This window comes from Elgaria multicarinata, chromosome 3 (genome assembly GCF_023053635.1).
Source record: "Elgaria multicarinata webbii isolate HBS135686 ecotype San Diego chromosome 3, rElgMul1.1.pri, whole genome shotgun sequence".
NCBI lineage: Eukaryota > Metazoa > Chordata > Lepidosauria > Squamata > Anguidae > Elgaria > Elgaria multicarinata.
This window is the reverse complement of record NC_086173.1, coordinates 60523793-60544946: the sequence shown is the minus strand read 5'-3', so window position 1 is coordinate 60544946 and position 21154 is coordinate 60523793. Positions and strand designations below refer to the sequence as shown.

The window sequence follows — 21154 nt, the reverse complement described above, 5'->3', positions numbered from 1 at the left end:
GGCTGAAAACTGGAATACCATTCAGAGCAAAGAACTTATAAACATAAGAAGAGGCCTGCTGGTTCAGACCAAAAGCCTCTCTAGTCCAGCATTCTGTTCCTACAATGAACAACCAGGTGCCAGTGAGAAGCCCAAAAGCAGGACATGAGGGCAACAGCACCCTCCTGTTTATGATCCCCATTATCTGGTGTACATAGAGGGGGCACATAGCCATCAGGACTAGCAGCCATTGATAGCCTTATCCTCCATGGATTTCTCTCTTTTAAATCCACCCAAATCGGTGGCCATCACCATATCTTGTGGTATTGAATCCCATAGTTTAACTAAGTGCTGTGTGAAGTACAGTACTTCCTTTTCCTGGTCCTGAATCTCCCGCTGTTCAGCTTCACCGGATGCCCCCAGTGGGTTCTCAAAGGCAAGCTGAAATCGACTAGAGCCTTTCACCAGAGCTGGGCTGAGGCACAAAGCCACCTGCTCCCTCTTCAAATTCATACAAAAGACATTCCAGGTTCTAAAACAACTATGGCATCAGTCTGCTTGAGAATTCCCTTCAGAGGTATATCCCTTTCCCACCTCCCACCTTGATTTACCTCTTGGGTCTTTTGCAGGATTTTCTCCAGGAGGATGAAGTAGTTCCCTGCCTCACGACTAACCAGCTCTTGCAGACTCCAGCAGTTCAGACAAAGTCCAGCTGCCAAGAAGAGAGGAAACAGTCATACATCAAACGTGGTGCAAATTTGACAGCACTCATGGTCCTCAAGAGTTTGCAGACAGGTACACTGAACATACCTCGTGTATACCGCAGAACACGGGGTCAGGTCATTTATCTTTTTCATCACACATATATGCAGTGGAATGTTAAGGGCCAGTGTGTGGCAACCTGCAGTATGTACACATGTCGAAATGAAGTGTTTGTGTCGGCTACACACGACAGTTCACCATGGATACACATAGCATATGTATGGCATACCCATGAATCTGTGAAACAGCCCTGACAGTACATGGGGATGACATGCTTAGAGGTCAGCTATTCAGAGCCCAACTCATCTTAGAATGGTCCGTCTGAGATGCATTCACAGTAAGCCTATTGTTCACTTGGTTAAGATAGCCTACAATGTATATATGCTTTGTTGCATATATTTTGAAGAATATGAAGTTCATAGATTTGGTCATCTCCTGAACCATTTTTCCTGTTGCCGTGTGTGTGTGTGTGTGTATGTATATATATATATATATATATATATATATATGTGTGTGTGTGTGTGTGTGTGTGTGTGTGTGTGTGTGTATATATATATATATATATATATATATATATATATATATATATAAAAGCAAGTGAAGCTTATTAAAGGGAATGAAGTGTACTGATGTCCATTACCAGATGAGAATATCTCTCCATCTTTCATGCAAACCACAAAGAGTGCTGCTTTGCTCCTGGCATTAGCAAGAGAAGGAAGCAAGCTGCTAGCAGGGAGTATTATGTTGGTGTGTGTTGGGAGGGGAGGGGAGGGGAAGGGAGGGGAGGGGAATAACAGCATTAGGAAACCAATGTACTGTTGTACACATGTCATTCCCTGGTGCCAAGTGTAAAGGCATTGTAGCAGTAAGATAGACTGCCATGTAGTAGAGAAAGCTTGGATGTAGTTTCTGCTTGGTATTTTATTACTTAGAGGGAGACAGGATCTGGCCAGAAGATTTACCATCTTGGAGAGGTGTGAAACCAGGCTCTCAGCAGTTGGAGCGGTGTGAAACCAAGCTCTCCTCATCCTTGGGAAGAGGAGGGGCAGAACGGAGGGCTGGAGAATGGTTCAGGGGGTATAAGTTGGAGACGTCCCTCCAGCTCTTTGCCTTGCCCTTCAATGAAAGTATTTGTTGCTGGCAGAGACTGCAAAGCCCTACTTTGGAGTAAGTAGATAGAGCAGCTAGGTTTTATTGTTTTAAGGTTACTGGGTTTCCTATGCTATGCATGCTTGTATGTTTGCTTTGCTTATGTCCCCCTAAACCTGTAACCCTACTTGTAAATAACAACCTTTTACCTTTAACTGACTTTGCTGTTAACTTCTAGCTACTGGAGTAGTGCTAAATCCAGGGCTTCCATGCCAGTATTTCTGGTGGTTAATTTCCCTGAGGCTTCTGGTGCCAGGAGGCTTCTGGGATGGTGGCAGCAAGAATGAGGGAGCATTTCTTCTTGAGCTACCCTTGAGCTACACTTACACCAAGCATCCCATCTAATGACAGCAGGTTCTAAAAACAAAGTGAGGTTATTGAGGGGACTTAAACATCAGCCTCTCAGTCTTTGACTCTTTCTTGGAAGTCTCAGGCCACAGCTAGACCTAAGGTTTATCCTGGGATCATCCAGGGTTCACCCTTGCCTGAGCACTGGATCCCCTGTGTGTCACCTAGATGAACAGGTTTGACTCCTGGACGATCCAGGGATAAACCTTACGTCTAGCTATGGCCTCAGTGTCTGATGCTCAGTGAAGGTGCCAAAACCCTTGCAAAGCTTCTACAGGGACAATGCTTTCATCATTATAGAGGGAAAAGCAGCTTTAGAAGCATCTCTACACACACCTTGGAGGAGGTCCTATTGAACTCAGTGGGGCTTATTTCTGAATAAGCATACATAGGGTTGCACTGTAAGATATCAATAAGCAAAAGGGGAGCACTCACTGCCTTTTTGAAAGGAAGACGGCTTGGATTGTATGCCTAATGTGTAGGCTAGAATTGAATGTACAGGAATCCCAACTCCTTCAGCTTGGAGTTCATAAGCCTTTCAAAAGCATCGGAGGTGAAGGGAGCTTAAAGAAGATTGTCATTTTTGCATTTAGATTGGTTTGCAGGCTGGGTTCCAGATGCAGGGATTTAAATAAACACAAACATATCTTGGTACTGCTTACTGATCATACCAGGGACTAAAAAGATCAACACAGGTGGCACAGTCCAGAACAACAACTGTGGTACACAAACCTCTGTGCTACTGGGCACTACTTCCTTAAGGTTTCTTTACGCCCACCTCTGATTCAGCTCAATAGTGCTCTATCAGCCATGGAGCAAGTTGTCATCTAGATGCTGCCTTGCAGGATCAAACACCCTGTCACTGCAGCATTACACCCACGGCTGGGTGTTGGCAGCACCCACATTGCTGCAGGCAAAGATGAACTTGGGGAGATGTTTTTCTCAGAATAGAGGCAGCATTTTCTTCTGAGGACTTGATTCTTGATTCTCCAGCTGGTGCTGCCTCCTTAAGACGGCATCTGCGGTTAGCATTTCCTGTGTTGATTCTCTGTAAAATTCGGGTTTGCAACTAGCAACTGCTGAAGTCACTACTGGAAAGCTGAGACAATTATGGCTCTACCAGTGAGCCACGTATTCTCAGCCCTGGAGCAGACCAGCTTAAAAGTGGCCAATGAATATAGGGAACTGCCCTATACCTGCTGATGGACTAAATTTTGGATATTTGCAATTTTGGTGTTGGGTGGCAATTTCCACCAGCTATATCCAGCATGCCATGCCAGTTGGGGATGACGGGAATTGCAGACTAACACATCTGGAGGGAACCAACTTGGGGAAGGCTATTTTATCATATCAGGTTTTTTTTTAAAAAGTATTTTTACTCATTTTCCAGGCTAAAGCTGCTTTTCATCCAGATTTACAGCCTAAAATATAGACATCAGTGCAGAGAATGAACCAAACTAAATCTTTCCGAAACCCTCTATAGTTTTAATAAAGCAAGAACACTTCTTCTTCTTCTTCTTCTTCTTCTTCTTCTTCTTCTTCTTCTTCTTCTTCTTCTTCTTCTTCTTCTCCTCCTCCTCCTCCTCCTCCTCCTTCTCCTTCTCCTTCTCCTCCTTCTCCTTCTCCTTCTTCATTCAAGGACACCCACCCTTCCCACCACCACCACCCATGCCATGCCATTCCAGCCAAACTCATTGCAGGTCCCTTTAAACCACAGGGGCATCTCCAGGGAGTTTAGAGAAGATGCAGACGGTTTCAGAGAGATTCAAGGGCTGTCTACATGCAGGGAGAGCCCTGTGGTGGCTGTGGATCTGTGCCCTATTGGTTAGACGACGCCTGGGAAGTTCACACTGGCATGTTGCCATTTTCTAAAGCTCTGGCTAGTTAGGTTGGGCTCCACTGACTAACAGGAACAATACATCACTATCCCTGGAGAGGAAGAGAGAACACAGACACCTTCTCCTTCTGTCAGAGAATATTTCTGCAAGGGCAAGAAAGGCAGGAAGGAGAACATTGGTTATGGCTGCGGTTGGAAAGTGCTCAGAGTGCGTTTAAGCGGCAGCACCCAACCTGCCTCTCTCCTCAACCAGCCATGGGATGGATGTAATTAAGTGGGGGTTGGTACCTTAAGCTCACTTTATTTATGGTAGCTATGTGGGTCAGTGGATAATGCCTGCAATCACTGCTGCCTGAGGGGAAACAGGAGACGTTGCTGAGGAATATGGCAGCCATGGCTGCTTCCAGGCACTCTCCTGAGGGAAGTGGTTTATGCGGTATTTCTCAGAGAGAAAGATACAAGAGGAGGCTGTTGGAGCCTCTCCACTTACACACACACACCCCAACCATCTTTAAAAGGGTTCTGAGCAAAAAAAAATAAAAAAAATTCTGAGGCAATTTTTTAGGTTTCAATAAAATTCATCTTACCAAAAAAAAAAAAAAAAAAGAGGCTGTAGAACAGACTTCCCCAACCTTCCCCCAGATATGTTGGCTGCAACTCCCGTAATTCCCAGCTGGCATTGCTGCCACGTTGTCCTTCTGTCTGAGAAATACCACACAAACCACTTCTCTGAAGAGAGGCAGCAGTGATTCCTCATAGCTGGCTGCAAATTATGGGAGCTGCAGTACAAGACAACCGGAGGGCACTAGGTTGGGGAAGGTTGTTATAGAATGAGGATTTCAAATACTCTGACAACAGTGGGCTTGTTCAGACAATACACTAAGCCATGATTAAGCCACTAACCCTTTTGTAGCAAATGGTTAATGAGTACATTTAAACCGTGGTTATGTAGCTCGTATGGTTAGGAATGGTTCACACGACACGCTAAATCATGGTTCATATGACATGCTAAGCCATAATGTTTAGCTCAAAGTACAAAACCACTATGGCTTAAACATGTCGCCTGAACAGGGTCAGCGTTACACATCCCAGTTGCCTTCAGAAGTCTTCTGAAGCCGCTGCAAGAGCTCCCGCCTCTGTTGTTCTTCACGTAGATAGCATCTCTCCTGCTACTCTGACCTGGCCTGACCCTGCTCTTATTTTATCCTTTGGATCTGGTTCTTATGGTGGACTTGCTGCCGCTGAAACTTCTGCTGTCATGTGGTCAGAGCTCAACATAAATATGCTAGTGACAGTTCAAGAAAATGTTTGAGAACACCAACCACATTAGCTGAATTCCCCCGAAAGATCCAATCAGACATTTTTACTAAGAGGTGGCTTGTTGGGTTCACAAGTGTTTTCGCTAGAAGTAGAAAGGGAAGAATTTTGATAAGGAGAAAGGTTCATTGTGGCTTGTTGATTAAATATGGAATTGTTTCCAAACAGGTTAATACTTAGATTGCACCCAGGAGCACTAAGTACTAGAAGATATAATGTTTTTTGAGATGTGTTTCCACTACAGACAGAAGAGAAAAGAAAAACCACCCCTAAATAGTCAAGATGAAGTTATTTACCTGTCCAAGTACTAGCAGATACAGCGCTTTTGCTGAGGCCATGGAGGCACCTCTCCAATGCATGGTGGATCCTGTCCTCTGTGCACGTTGTGTGCTGCATTTTAATTCATCTCCTGGACACAATAAATAAATAAATAAATATAAATAAATAAATAAAGCAAGTTAGCCACAGCCATGTGAGGAAGATTAAAAGAGTTCACACCCATTTTGCTAGCCGGTGCTCTGATGTCCATCACCTTCTGGACTTCATTGCAAAACTGATTCAGAATGGGGGATTAAGCTCCCTTCAGCTGGATTCCTCATATTACCCAGTAGGAAAGGTTCCAATAACAAGAAGCTAAATGAAACTCTTACAACTCTGAGCTTCCTAAACATTCAAAAAGTGTTACTGCCAAGCTGCAAGGTGCCATATCATGTCCCATTGTCCCTTCTCCCATCCATACAGCTCCATCCTTTGCGTCATCAGGCAAGGATCTCCATTAAGACGCTTTGATTCATACGAACATGAGAATCCAAGCCCATCAAGATAATTTAATGCCACTACCTCTACAGATTTTTCTAACATACTCTGGGTCAGAGAAAGAATCTTTCTGGCATTTTTTCCACAGCTAGGAGCTCATGGAATCCAAATTGCAGGGCCACAAGAATATTAAGGTGACCTGAGGAAGATCCATTCTCCTGTATCTTAGCAGGATCTGCTGCACCCAAGCATTATTGATGACTTGTGTATGTTAAACAAAGAGCACCTCCATGGGAAGCGGTGCTTAGAGGAGAAGCAACATGTTTGACAAGAACACATCCCAGTGGCTTAAAAGGTCTAGACCAGTCTTCCCCAACCTGGTGCTCTCCAGGTGCATTCAACTGCAACTTCCAGCATTCCCAGCTAGCACAGCTGTGACACCTAGGAATTATGGGAGTTATAGTCCAACACATTTGTAGGGCACAAGGTTGGGGAAGGTTGGTTAACACACTCACGAGGCCAACCTTCTATGGGCAAGGTTACCATTCTACAGTAGCAATACTACACAGAAGAGACAACGTTTACCCACATGGCCCAAGAGGAATTATGTTCAAAAGGATCTGCTCATCCCCAAATCCTCTCAACATCTTGATCACACTTGGGGTGAACATCATGAGGAAAGTGTTGATCAAAAAAGGAGCATGACTCATACCTCCAACGTGGCCCAGAAATAGTCTTCTCTTATGTCAGCTCCTTACAGAACACCACAAGTGTGATCAGCGGAAAGGGGACGTTTTCCTTCCCCAACTGGCCTGACCAGTCAGGAAGTCTGACTAGCCCTCACAGCAAATTCTGTCTCACTTACAACCCTTTATTGTGTAAGCAGAGTTAAAATGTGAAGGAAAGCCATTCCCGTAACTTAGGAAGCCACAAGATACAGATTCCGCTTAAGTCACAGTTTCCTCACATGATGCTGGAGAACAGCAGGGACTCCTGCCTTGATACAAACTGAATACAGATGATCTAAGACTGTTTGCTGCACATCTGCAGGGTCAGGGGCACACTGGACCTGCAAGGTCTGCATGAACTCCCCAGGCCATGTCCATTGCAAACTGGCTCAGGCCTCATGTAGACAAAGGTACAGGAGTGTTTGGGAACATAACTTTCGGGGTGGGGGACGTTTCATTTTGTGCCCTACTATTTCCATTCCCCCGTCTGTAAAACAAAACAACCCAGCATCAGTTGCACTCCACTTCCCCATCACGTCAGGAGGAAAACGGGGAATGTGACAAACAACTGGCAGACAGCTAAGGACCTAAATGGTGCATTTGCCACCTAGTTCAGTGGCAGAGCACCTGCTTTGAATGCAGAAGGTCCCAGGTTCAATCCCCACCTTCTCCAATTAGGGCTAGGAAAAAATGCTGCCCGAAACCTTGGAGAGCTGCTACCAGACTGTGTTGACAATAGCAGGCTAGATAGATCAATGGTCTGACTCTGTATAAGGCAGCTTCCTATGTTCCACTTGGGCCACATCTCACAACTCACCAGAGATCACTTGAAAGAGGCTCATGAACTCTTGAAAGCTGATAGTGATGACATCAGAAGCAATCACCTTGCAATCCCTGTTGTGGTGGTTGCTGCATTTCAAAAACTCCTGGGGGAGCATAGGACACCACCATGCAAATATCTAAAAACATGCCACTTAAGCAATGCAGTCCACACTGCATCAGCACACAGGCCTATGCAGCCAACAAGGCATGGGATCATCACACAACATTGGAGTAACAGCCTTTTCACTTCCTCAACACAGCTGGCTGCAACCTCAAAGAAGCTTTCCAGAGCTGGGCTATGAAGTGCTGGTCTCCAGCAATTCCCTGGTCCATTTTTAGAGCTATCCTTCCATTCTGCTGCCAACTTTCAGAAAATTCAGGATTTAGCAACATCTAACTTCTCAATTAGTTCCTCCCCTGCAATACTCAGAGGTGACTCAATATTCAATGAGCATGCCTGACCAGAATTCATTCGTTGCTAAACAGAAAGCAACTTTCACCACTTGGTCCCTTTCTTTATAGCCAAGGCACATCGTCACAAATAAAACCGAGACAAGTCTATGCACCATTTATTTAGTGATGGGGCCACTTATTTAACTCTTCTTATTTAACAGTTACCCATTGCTTATATCATGTTTAAACTACTGCAATGCACTCTACATGGAGCTACCTTTGAAGGCGATCCATAAGCTACAATTAGGAATGTACAGATTTTGTTCAATCCATTCCGTCTGTGTTTTGTGGATTATCAGGCATCTTCCATTCCATCGTCCACTCATTGATAGAACCAGATTTTTTTAGGGATGTAAGAGAATTTTATTTTACTTGCTCTAATGCACATTAGTGCTAATTTGTACTTGCACCAATGTGCATTTGTGGACTTATGCATCTGCACAAATCCCCCCCACACACACACAAAATAACACAAAAAAAAATGGTCTGCAAGTGCAACTCAGAAAAAACGAGTCTGCTGTGGAATCCACAGGTCAGAGTCTTAGAAATTGAAACTCGTTTGAACCCATGGTAGATTTCTCTAACATCCCCAGCTACAATTGCCACAAAATGCTAACAGGTGGATGATATTGGGACCCTATTACAACTGTCCTGAAAGACCTGCACTCATTGCCAATTGCTTTCCAGGCTCAATGTAAGATGTAGGTTTTAACCTTTAAAGCCCTAAATGGTTTAGAATCTGGCTACCTAAGGGACTGCCTGTCTCCTTATGAACCTGTCTAGTTATAATGATGTGCAGGAGTGTACTGTTACACATGAAAGGGCTTTCTCCTGTGACTCTCCCAAATTCTTGAATCTGCTCTCTCAAGAACTACAATTGACCTTCACTCTCTTGGCTTTTAGAAAGTGTGTAAAATCACATCCTTTTAATCTAGTCTTTTACATGATGTAGTATGTGTTCTAATATCTTATTTTTTTAATATTATTTTTAAGTTTTATTGTTTTAAAATTTTATGTACTTACTGCCTTAATGGCATTTTAGCAAATAAGGCAATATATAAACGATGCTGTTGTTGTTGTGAACAATAGCAACGACAAGACATTTTTTCCTGAGGTTGTTCAAAATGAAATGAGAGTTATGAGGGGGGGAAAAGGACATAAGTTCAGGGCTATAAAGTGTGATGGGGGGAACCATAGAGGCAGTTTCTTCTACATGTGGCAAGTGTTGTCATATGAAGCAGCCTCAAGGGTAGATTCACGCATATGTAGTCAGTATTCCAGGACCGCAATATCAAGCAAGTGTGAAACGATGAAACAGCTAAGACTGTGCCCTCGCATCACCTCAGGCAGATTAGCAAGTGAGGTGATACCAAGACATGTGCAAATCAGCATTAAACAGGAGGAGAATCATTTGTTGGGTAGGAGCATTGGGAAAAGTGAAGAATGGTTATATCTTGAGGGGAAACATGATAGCACTCTTCAAATACTTGAAAGGTTGTCACACAGAGGAGGGCCAGGATCACTTCTCAATCCTCCCAGAGTGCAGGACACGGAATAATGGGCTCAAGTTACAGGAAGCCAGATTCCAGGCAGACATCAGGAAAAACTTCCTAACTGTTAGAGCAGTATGACAAAGGAACCAGTTGCCTAGGGAGGTTGTGGGCTCTCCCACACTAGAGGCCTTCAAGAGGCAGCTGGACAGCCACTTTTTTCAGGTATGTTTTAAGGTGGATTCCTGCATTGAGCATGGGGTTGGACTTGATGGCCTTATAGGCCCCTTCCAACTCTACTATTCTATGATCTTCAAAACAGCTATAGAGCAGGAACTTGGAGACAAGAGGCCTATTTACAAGTCACTTGTACATGTTCTTCATAAAAGAAAGAGCGGGGGGGACAGGAAGACCGAGAAGGTATAGTGGGGGGTCCTGAAAGTAGCTTATCAAAATGATCCAAAGACACAATTTGTGACAAACATCCTTTTGCAGTGTTCAAACTAAACCATCAACACATAACTGTGAACCTATTTCCTTCATGGACCAGCATTTTTAAAAAACCAAAAAACAATGTGGGACAGGAAATGAAAAGTGCAAAACATAGGCTTATTTAAAGCCTGTGGTGGCAACAAGATTCAAGCCCTTATATATGGCTTGTAATGAGCTGCTCTGCTCAAAACAATGGAGACTTCCCACAGGTGAGTAAGGGGAAACATGATAGAGGTGCACAAAACTATACATGGTGTGGAAAAAGTAGACAGGGATACAATTTTCTCCCTGTCTCATAATACTAGAAACTGGGGTCATCCCGTGAAATTGATTGGTGGAAAAATTCAGGACACATAAAAGGAAGTACTTCTTCACATAGCACGTAGCTAAATTATGGAATTCAATACCCCAAGATGTAGTGACGGCCACCGATTTGGATTGCTTTAAAAGGGGATTGGACAAATTCAGGGAGGATAAGGCTATCAAGGCTACTAGTCCTGGTGACCACTTGCTACTTCCAGTAATGGAGGCAGGAGGCCAATTGCTGGGGAACATGAGTGGGAGGGTGCTAATGCACTCATGTCCTCCTTATGGGCTTCCCACAAGCAGCTTAGTTGCCCACTGTGGGAATAGGATGCTGGACTAAGTAGGCTTTTGATCTGATCCAGCATGGCTTCGCTTAAGTTCTTATGTTTCATTGGTTTATGGGAGAGGCAACATGGCAGCCACAAAAGCAGAGGGCCATAGTATTTTAAGCAAACAAACCAAGGCCTTCTATAATGATGGACATGTGCTTGAATCCCAACATAGCATCAAATCTGGATCAGTTTGCTTCTGGCAAGTAAGAATCACAACATGTAGTTGCAGGGAAAAGGTTACAGCCTTTTATATAAAAAAGAACCATTAAAGGTTTTAACTGTTTTCAGCAGCACCAGAGCATGCCTCCCGTTCATCATCCATCCAAGTAAGAATCACGCTCAGTGGCCAGACACTAGCATGGGTCCACGGACTTGCTCCTCCTCTTCATCATTGCAACCTGCATGTTTATGTGTCTCTCACACTGGCCCAGACCATGGTAGTGGTGAGAAGGATGAGCAGCAGATGCCAGTCTCTACATGCTCCCAGGCTCTCTGCCTGCCAAGCAAGCAAATAGGCACAATGATAAGAAAGAGGATGAGGAGCGATAGCAGCTGGTGACAATGGTTGTGACAGGGTAGACTCACTGAGGGATGGAGACCACTGAAGGTGTCTTACCCAAGGGCCCTAAGAAACCTGGACCCAGCACTGACACCCAGGCACAGAAGCTTTCATGAACTGAAAGATATTTGGTTCTCTCCCCTTCCACACACCCCTTTTAAGTCACTGATGTGCAGCAAGCAAGGTGTGGGTGGGAGGGTGGGTAACTTTTGAGGACGTATTTCCAAGGCTGACCAGTGGATGGAGGAGCTTACTGCACTGCCATGTACAGTCACAAATGTGGGAAGCTAAACATTACTAGAAGAGACTAGAGAACATGGATCTTTCGCTTCATCATTCCTGGACTATTGAAAGAAAAAAGAATGCAAGCAAGGCAGTAATTAAAGTCAAATTCCACCCCCTGCCGCAAAAGAGAAATTGACATTGAGGCAATTAAGAGAGGCTGTTCAAGGTGCAAACAGGAGTCTCTGCATCACCAATACCCAGGGTGATCAACAGGGAGCAAAAGATGGACAGGACTCCCCCAGTCAGGAAAGTTTTAATTAAAAAGGGAAATGAGCCCTAAAAAGCCTCAATATGCTGTGCATTTTTATTGGCTTATTGCAACAATAAAATGAAAAAGCACCATAAATCAGGTTTTAAAATGCAGGAGTGGAACACAGAAAAACACTGGACTATAACAATTTGACAATGACATCATCTGGATTTTTGGTAAAAAGCAAAGGAAGAAAGGGTGTCAATGTCAGAGAAAAATGGCAAGTATAGAAACAACATATTAGCCTTTTGACTATAAACACTAACTTTCTCCCCCCACCTTTACTAAGTTATTGCTACTACGTACACATTAGAAGAGCCCTTTTTTAAGCCTCAAAAAAGCCCCAATTAAACTGAATATCTTGATACAAACAAGGCTTTGTTTATTGCCCTAAGAGGCAGGCTTTTCAGTGCAATGACTGTTCTGTTCTGGAATACAAAGAAACGTGTTCATCTCCGGCAACAACTCCATTCACATCAATGGTTTATTACTAAGATTTAATCTGGCTCGAAAGGCACATGATAACGAGACAGTGTGCAGGGAGAACTTCTCCTTGGCCTGCACTTACACACGTCCTGGGAAGTAGCCCACCATGAGCAAGATCTATACCACTTGGCTTCATTGGCAGCAGCACCATCACCACCCTCTTGATGTACTTTTGCAAATTCAGTGAACTGAGCTGGGATGATAAACTTAGTGCTGACACCATATACAAATCCGTTCCAGAATCCAACTTGACAAGGCAGTTTAGTGGGACAAGGCCACGACAACAACCTCTCTCAGGAAGATTTCTAAGGAAAAGTGCCAGAGTACATCATTCCAAGCCCTGAAGCACATTCACAACGTTCACCAAAGAAAGCACCACTGCATGAAAGCATGCTCTGCAGACTTTGGCAGAGGGGGCAATGTTGGTAGTCCTCAAGCGAGATGCTTCAGCAAGCACCAGTCGCATTTTTCTTCTTCCCAGAACCCATTTCTTGCTTTCACATGCTGGCATGAAGGCCTTGATTCTTTTCTTTTTTGCTTCCAGATCTCCACGGAGCAGGAAGCATGATCAATTTAATCAGTTTGATGAAGAAAGCCATCAGAAAGGGCTGAATTGGGAGGGAATATCTAGAGCAGGGGTGGGTAACCATTTTGGCCTGGAAAGCTGCACGCGGTACTACATCGGGAACCATATGTGCATGTGTCCACATGCATAAGCACAGGTAGTCTTTCCCCAGCCAGCCAGCCACATCTCTGCACCCTGGGACAGGGAGATTGAAACCTCCTGTCTTTGCCCACTGAGATGGGATTGCTTGGGGTAGAGAGGTTAAAGCTTCTCCTCAACCCGTACTCATACTCCCCTCAAAACAACCATCATTGCTTCTTTGGTATTGCTGAGAGGTAGGGAGGCTAAAGCCACCTCCCCCACCCATTACCCCAGTTGGGAGTGCTGTCCTGGCATCACTAATAGCAGCGCTAGAACAGTGGGGTTTTTCCTGCCACCCAGCTGATCAGCTGAACGGCAGGGAAATGTGGGTGGGTTTCTTGGGGGCTGCACAAAAGGTTGCATGCCCACTCCTAATCTACAGGATTTCAGCAAGGCCATTTGAGACCTTTGTCAGCTGCACCCCTTCCTAGAGTTAGAAGACCTAAAAACGGTAGTGCACACTTTGAGGCTTGACTTCTGCAATGTGCTCTACATAGGGCTACCTTTGTACCTAGTCTGGAAACTTCAACTAGTTCAAAATATGGCAGCCAGGTTGGTCACCAGTACATCTAGGGGTGAGCATATTACGCCAACTCTAAAATCACTTCACTGGCTGCCAATTAGTTTCCGGGCAACGTATAAAGTGTTGGTTATCACCTTTAAAGCCCTACATAGTTTGAATCCAGGTTACCGGGGGGATCGCCTTTTCCTGTACAATCCACACCACACACTTAGGTCCTCTGGGAAGAATTTACTCCAGTCAGCCACAACTAGGCTGACAACTGCTACCCAGAGGACCTTTTCTTCTGCCGCTCCCAGACTGTAGAATGGGCTGCCTGGAGAGATTCATCAACTTAATGGTCTTTTCGAATTCAAGAAGGATATAAAGACTGGTCTCTTCCGGCAAGCCTACCCAGTTGAATTTTAATATATTTGACTGTTATTTTAATATTGTATTAGTTTTATATGTTTTATGGTATTTGTATCTAATGTTGTTCCCCGCCTCGATCCAGAAGGAGAGGTGGGTAAGAAATAAATATATTATATTATTTATTTAATTAATTATTATTATTATAATAGGAGGAAGATCTTAACCGATTTGTAAAATAGGTATCATGACCTAGCCCAAAAGGTTGCTATTTCTACTCAAGCTTGCACTGAAAATTACTCATATGTAACATGCCCTCCAAATTTATTTAATACGACCTTATTCAAGATTTGTAATTATACCATCAAGAACTATGGCTATAAACATAATTTAGTTTACCAAGAGCACAGTTGCAAGCACATCTGAAACTTAAAGGGGTGGTGCACACATTGTGGCCAACTTAGGAAGGATGAGGCTTACGAGAGTTTCTTAGAAATGCACCACTCTGAGGCCCACATACTTCTGCACTAACATTCGGTTTTATCCGTATGTTTGCTTTGCTGTCACTTGAAGAAAAGAGAAAAAAGGAAATGGTTGAAAACTTAAACCAATTGCAGCAAGAATACTAGGGCTGTGCGCTGCTTCATTTCCAGATGCCGAACTGAAGCAGGCTGCAATGGGTTGGACTGGAAATGGCCATTTACAGCTGCCATTGTTTGCAACAGTAGATTTATAACAATAGAGAGCCCCCATCCTCGTAGGGCCAGCCAGCAGTAAAGCTTCAATTGCCAGTCTGGTCGGCTTCTATACATAGGAAGCGAGGGGGATAGTTTGCCATCCTTTACCTCAGGAGGCACATCTTAGGTAGGCCCTGCTTAGGCTTAAACCCCTTGGCTACAAACAGCAGCTTGCAGCCTCCAACAATGCCTTCCATCAAACACTGGCTCTAACATGTAGCATATCTATTTGATTTAGTGGCAGCAGAGTAAAAAGAAAAAGAAAACCTCCAGAAAATTCAAATATGCATGTCTGCAAGACTAGACATCTCAGTCTCCTTGAGGGTGCTAGACTGGACTGGGAATGTGGAAAGGGTCCATCCAGAGCCACAGACCTCACATTAAACATTCTCTCTTACTTGCAAAAGCAGGTAATGGCACTGAATTGCTGCACAGAGCAGTTAAGATGAAGAAATGAATTTTTGCCAAGAGGCTTTGCACTCTTAATGTGCTATATAAACATAATTTAACAGGTCATTAATAAACTCAGAAGTGAACGGAGAAAAGGAGAACTGGGAATAAATAATTATTATTATTATTATTATTATTTATTACCTGCCTCTCCCTTTGGCTCAAGGTGAGGAACAACACCAAATAAAATATAATACATAAAATTAGTTAAAAGAGCATATAAAACCAATACAATATTAAAATAACAATCACAACATCTTAAAATTCTTAGGTTTAACATTCATCTGAGTAGGGCTGCTGGAAGAGACTAGTCTTCACAGCTGTATTAAACTCAGAGAGAGCATTAAGCTGACAAATCTCCTTGGGCCGACCATTCCACAGTCTAGGGACAGCAGAAGAAAAGGTCCTCTGGGTAACAGTTGCCAGCCTGGTTGTGGCTGACTAGAGTAAACCCTTCCCAAAGAACCTGAGTGTGCGGGGCGGATTGTACAGGAGAAGGTGATCCTGCAGGTAACCTGGACCCAAACCATGTAGGGCTTTAAAGGTAATGACCAACACTTTATACTTCGCCTGGAAACTAATTGGCAGCCAGTGAAGTGATTTTAAAGGCAAATTCAAGGCAAAAGTCCTGGTTAACTATAGGATCATTTAGCGGGGGTGTCTTGTGATGGGGGCAGTTCTTTTCCTTCAAACAATTAGGATGGGAGCTGGACTTATGACTGGGGATGCTGCAAGGCTGAAGTGATATTTCAAGGCAGTGCAGCAAGGAATACGTACATACTTCTTTATTACGATCCATAGATCCATGAAAAAAACAAAGAACAAGAATCAAACATGAAATCATACAGTTGGAGCTATTATCAACTTATGTCTAATACAGAGAGCAAGGAATACTATAAGGTGACCATATGACCGGATTTGCCCAGATTTGTCCGGGTTTTTGACGACAAATCCAGGAGGGGGAGGGGAAATCCGGATTTTTTCAAAGAGCAGCTCTAATGGGAATTAACAAACATGCTTATAACTCCATCATTTTTTAAGATAAAGACATGAAACTTGGCACGAAGGTAGCTCTTAGGAAGGGCTTTAGTCATAACAAATTTGAAACAGAACTGTTCATCCATTGATTTTTTAGGATTTTTTTTAAAAATTAGGTTTTAAAATTAAAGAGAAAGAGATGAAACTTTGCACCATGATAGGATTTAGGTAGAGCTTTAGCCACACCAAATTTGAAACAGATCTGTTCATCCATTGATTTTTCAGGAATTTTTTTAAATTGAGGTTTATAAATTATTTTTAAACCAGCATTTTTAAAGATAAAGAGCTGAAAGTTGGCACCATGATAGCTTTTAGGTAGAGCTTTAGCCATACCAAAAATGAAACAGATCTGTTTATCCATTGATTTTTAGGATTTTTTAAAAAATTTGAAGATTTAATTTTTTTTTAAAAAAAAAAATATTTTTAAAGATAAAGAGATGAAACTTGGCACCATGATTGAACTTAACAAGGACTTTAGCTATGCCAAGTTTGAAACATATCTGTCCATCCATTGAGTTTTAGGATTTTTTAAAAAAAGTTTGAGTTTTTAAAATTATTTTTTAAAAATGACATTTTTAAAAGATAACGGGCTGAAAGTTGGCACCATGATAGCTCTTAAGGAGAGATTTAGCCATGCCAGGTTTGAATCAGATCTGTTAATCCATTTTTTTTAAGGATTTTTTTAAAAGTTCAAAGTTTTAAAATTATTGTGTTTTAAAACTGCTGGAGCCATATCCTTCAAACTCAGGTTGTCAAACCTCCTCTTTGGGGTTTTGCATACTGAGCAGTTTCAGCCCTTGGCATTAAGGGGATCTCCAGTCTTTAGGTAAACTGCCACAACACCCACCCTAATGTTAGAGTAGAGAAACTTGTGACAATTATACACAAGCTTTTTTAAAAAATTGAAATTAAAAAAAGCCAGCCATCTGGCCGGCCAGTAGCAAACCCTGTTAACAACAACAGCAGCTTGCAATGAGTGAAGATACAGTCAGAAAAGATATTTGAGGAAAGGGGAGACTGTATCACACAAAGCATAGCAAAAGCTTCAAAGTACAGCAAAACCTACAAAAGTAGGAGTGAGTGAAGTTAATTTCAGATACATTGAATCTCTCATTTGTTCTTTATTTCAGTGATTTTAACATTAAGATGCTATGTAGAACAGATTTGTCTTAAATGTGTGTTGTAAAATCCGACATGTGACCAAGGCTATGTTCGGGTGGGCAGGCCCCTTGGTGCTGGACATGCTCCCTTGGGGGCCGACCATGTTGTCCTCCTTTTTGGTTTCCAAAATATGGTCACCCTAAATACTAAAAAGGAGCTAGAAGCTGGGCCAGATCTATACCTCATGTCACATCGATACAATCCCATCATGGTGATGCTATATCCCTCTTCCACATGTATACCTGTAGTGCACACAATGACATCTGTTGCAGTATTTTGGATAATATGGAATGAAAAGAGGGAAATAATGCTAGAAAAGCGGTCCAGGGAATATGTAACGTGCCCCAACAGTTATCTGTGAACTTCAATAATAATAAAAAGCACTAGTGTAGATCTAGCCCTGATCACATTCCTGCACAATTCTTCTTTATGAGATTGTACATAAGTATTTGTGAAGCTGAGATGAGCAAATCAAACCGTTTGCTCATAACTACAAAGATGTGAATTCTTCTCCATTGGTTTTGTTAAAACTAGAGACACCAGCAAACTATTTTACAGGGGTTATATTTAATCCACAAGAACCACCCGCTGCAATCAGAGCATCCTGCCATGAGTGCCCCAGAAGCAATGTATGGATAAATATGAAGAATGAATTAGGTGAATCACTCAAGATAAGCTCAGGCTGGGTGAGGAAGATATATTAGAGGTCCATTTAGGCATAGAGGTTTCTAGAACTCTGATGTTAAAGGGAACTCACCTACATTTCTCCTCCAAAGGATGAACACCTACCTTGGTAGATTGAAAGCGTCTCTCTCTTTGACCAACTCGTCATAAAAAGCCTCCTCTAGCAGCTTTCTATTTTGCTAATGGCCACAAAGAAGCGTATTCTTCTCCAATTTCTGGCAAAAAGGTGACAGAAAGTCTAGGCCGGGGTTGATGTGGCTTAGCATTCTTATCTACTTATTTCTTATATAAATCCTGACTGGAAAGCAGGTTAAGATCATAGCAACAGAATAGGGCCACAGCCATCACTTATGTGATGCTTGGTTGAGGGCTGAGAAATGGTGACTAAAGCCAATGACAGACAACCATCTACAGCAGTTGTAGATTCATGTTGTGAGAGAATGTTTGGAAATTATTGGATATGTGTCAGGGAGCTTTACATTAGGAAGTCTAGGACATTCTGAAAACATTTGCCATGAACTCCTGTCTCTTACAGAAGGAAAGATAAGAAGAAAAGCTGAAGTCAGGAGATGAGAAAGGATGGCCTGGGCCAGCCCAAGACATTTTGCCCTCTGAGACGAAGGACAAGATGGCCCCTCTCACATTTCATGTACAAAAATCAACCAGGCTGGCAGTTGAATCTTTCTTAAGCACTGACAGTGGGATAGCATCTTTCACCACATCTGAAGGCAGCAGGCTAGCTTAGGGCATACAGGCCAGGCCATGTAGCACACAGTTGTCTCCTCCAATACCTTCCCATTCCCCTCCCAGCATTTGCCACCTGAGGCAACTTCTTCACTTTGTCTAATGGTAGACCAGCCCTGGGGATGAAGTTTCTTTTGCAGATATGCAAAAGCACCTGCAATTATTATTGTTGTATTGTACTTTACTGTGGGGTTTTCTGCCTGAGATGCCCAAATAATCTGACCAACCTTGGGTACTATGCATCTTGATTGGGAGGGTGGATGGCATTTGCAAGTCTGCCTCAGGCAGAAAAACATCTTGGGCTGTGTTCATGGCAACCCTGATGCCAGCTTCGCCAGGAAATACACATGCATCCGATGTCTACTTTGTGACTCACTTCCTGTGATGTTACTATAGCACTGGTTGTGGAAAACACAGAGTTCAACAATCAGAAGAAAAGTAAAAATGATGGCATAGGTCAGTCGGCTTTCCTCAGTCACAGCAACGATGAAGAATCTTGAGTGTCGCAAATGCCATTGTCTCAGTTTCACTCCTGCCTTCCCGACAGGAAGAGATGTTGTGCAAAGCAGTTAGAAATTCATTTCTGAAGTAATGTAATAAGCTTCCAACCAAGGAAGCCACAATAAAAGACAAAGCATGTATTCCAGGAAGTGCTTCTTGGAGGCAACACTCTTCTTACACTAGTAGGCCTGTGCAGTACTCCTTAAAGGGAGCGAATTTTGAGAAAGACGCAGTTGTAGCTGTACTTCTATACAACTCGTTCTTATTCGTCGTAAACTGAGGGCTCTGTTGCTCTGACATGGAGCCCCTTAAGATCATAAGAAGAGCCATGATGGATCAGACCAAAGGTCCATGCAGTCCAGTATTTTGTTCACACAGTGGCCAACCAGCTGTCAACCAGTGATCCACGAACAGGACACAGGTGCAACAGCATCCTCCCACCACCATTCCCCAGCAACTGGTGTTGCTGGGGAATGGCTTAGTGCCTTGGATAGTGGAAGCAGCCCATAGCCATCAGGACTAGTAGCCATTAATAGCCTTCTCCTCCAGGAATTTATCCAACCCCCCTTCAGAGCAAATTGGTGGCCATCGCTATGTCTTGTATTCCATCATTTAACTGGGTGCTGTGTGAAGAAGTACTTCCTTTTTATCTGTCCTGAATCTCCCACCAATCAGCTTCATGGCATGACTCCAGGTTCTAGTATTTTGAGAGAGGGAGAAAAATGTCTTCCTATCCACATTCTCCACTCTTGTGGCTGCTTCATCAAACAGGACTCTTGTCAGCCTTACACGCTTCTGTATTTTTACAGCACCCAATCTCACATAAGACACCTTAAGGGAAGCAATGGATTCACACTTTTCTCACAGCTATCCCAATCTAGACTATGACTTCAGATTCCACCCCTCTTCCAAGATCCCTCACCCACTTCAAAGAATAAAAATTCCATCGCACCAGGTGCATTTATTCACATTTCAAGATGGCTGGACTAGTCTGTGGAGTCCCAGACTTCTCTGCCTGCACATTTATCCCACATAACTTCTTCTTTTGAAAGAGGAAGTAAACAACTTGCACTTGAGGGGTAATGCTTACAATGAGGTGCAAGTCCTCTCTCCTTGGTGAGTGATCATGCAGGGGTTTGATGGTTGATCGGGTGCTCCTGACTGGGGGAGGTGAAGTCTTGTCCTAATCCTGCAAGTGTCCAGTGCTTCAGAGGTGAAACAGATCCACTGCTCAGGCAAGAGGACTGCAGTAGGAAAGGAGGCGAGGAGGGGGTGAGTCAAATTACACACAGTAGCTCAATAAGCCACTCACAGTTGCTTATTAGCACATTCATGTGGCAGAGGATCATGGCCTATTTAAAAAATAAGCTACTGTGAGTAGCTTATTAACCAACCATGGGCTATCGTGACATCCGAACACAGCCAGTACCTTTCCACAAGAGATTGGATCAGAAGAGAAGAGCAGCTTTCTCCTCCTAAATGTTATTGTCCAATGGGTAAAAGTTCAGATTCACAGGAAGCACACTGATTCATCCGTCATCTGTGTCACTCAAAGTTCACAGTCCAAATTCCTACTTAGCCCAAAGTGTGCAGGGCATTGACAGTTGCCCTCAGAGCTTTTATTTTCCCCTTATGAAAGTCAATGGAGACTTACTGGAGTCTCCACTGACTTGCATTGGAGCAGGGTGGATGGAGAATTGATCCCATGCCCCTGAAAATGGAGGGCGGGGGAGGGAACCCCCACAGATCATCAATGGGGAGACATTCAAAGCTTCAGAAAACCGAAGCAAGGCTCTGCCTCTGGTCCAGAGCAGACCGAAGCAAAGCAAGGTCTTTTTCTAGGCACACGCCATAAAAAAAAAGATTGTAATTGTTGACAATCTTGTAAAAACCAAGCACCAATGATTTATACAA

At 43.3% G+C, this 21154-nt stretch overlaps 1 protein-coding gene across 1 annotated transcript in view; it reads right to left on the bottom strand.

Annotated features, from left to right (window-relative positions):
- PIK3R5 (phosphoinositide-3-kinase regulatory subunit 5) overlaps positions 1-21154 on the bottom strand; it is a 65058-nt gene that overhangs the window by 26712 nt on the left and 17192 nt on the right. Inside the window, exons 2-3 of the mRNA XM_063120431.1 lie at positions 5689-5798; positions 591-691 (exon numbers count right to left, since the gene is read on the bottom strand). Coding sequence (XP_062976501.1) covers positions 591-691; positions 5689-5788 — 201 coding nt within the window. The 5' untranslated portion in view covers positions 5789-5798. The remainder of the gene's footprint in view (positions 1-590; positions 692-5688; positions 5799-21154) is intronic.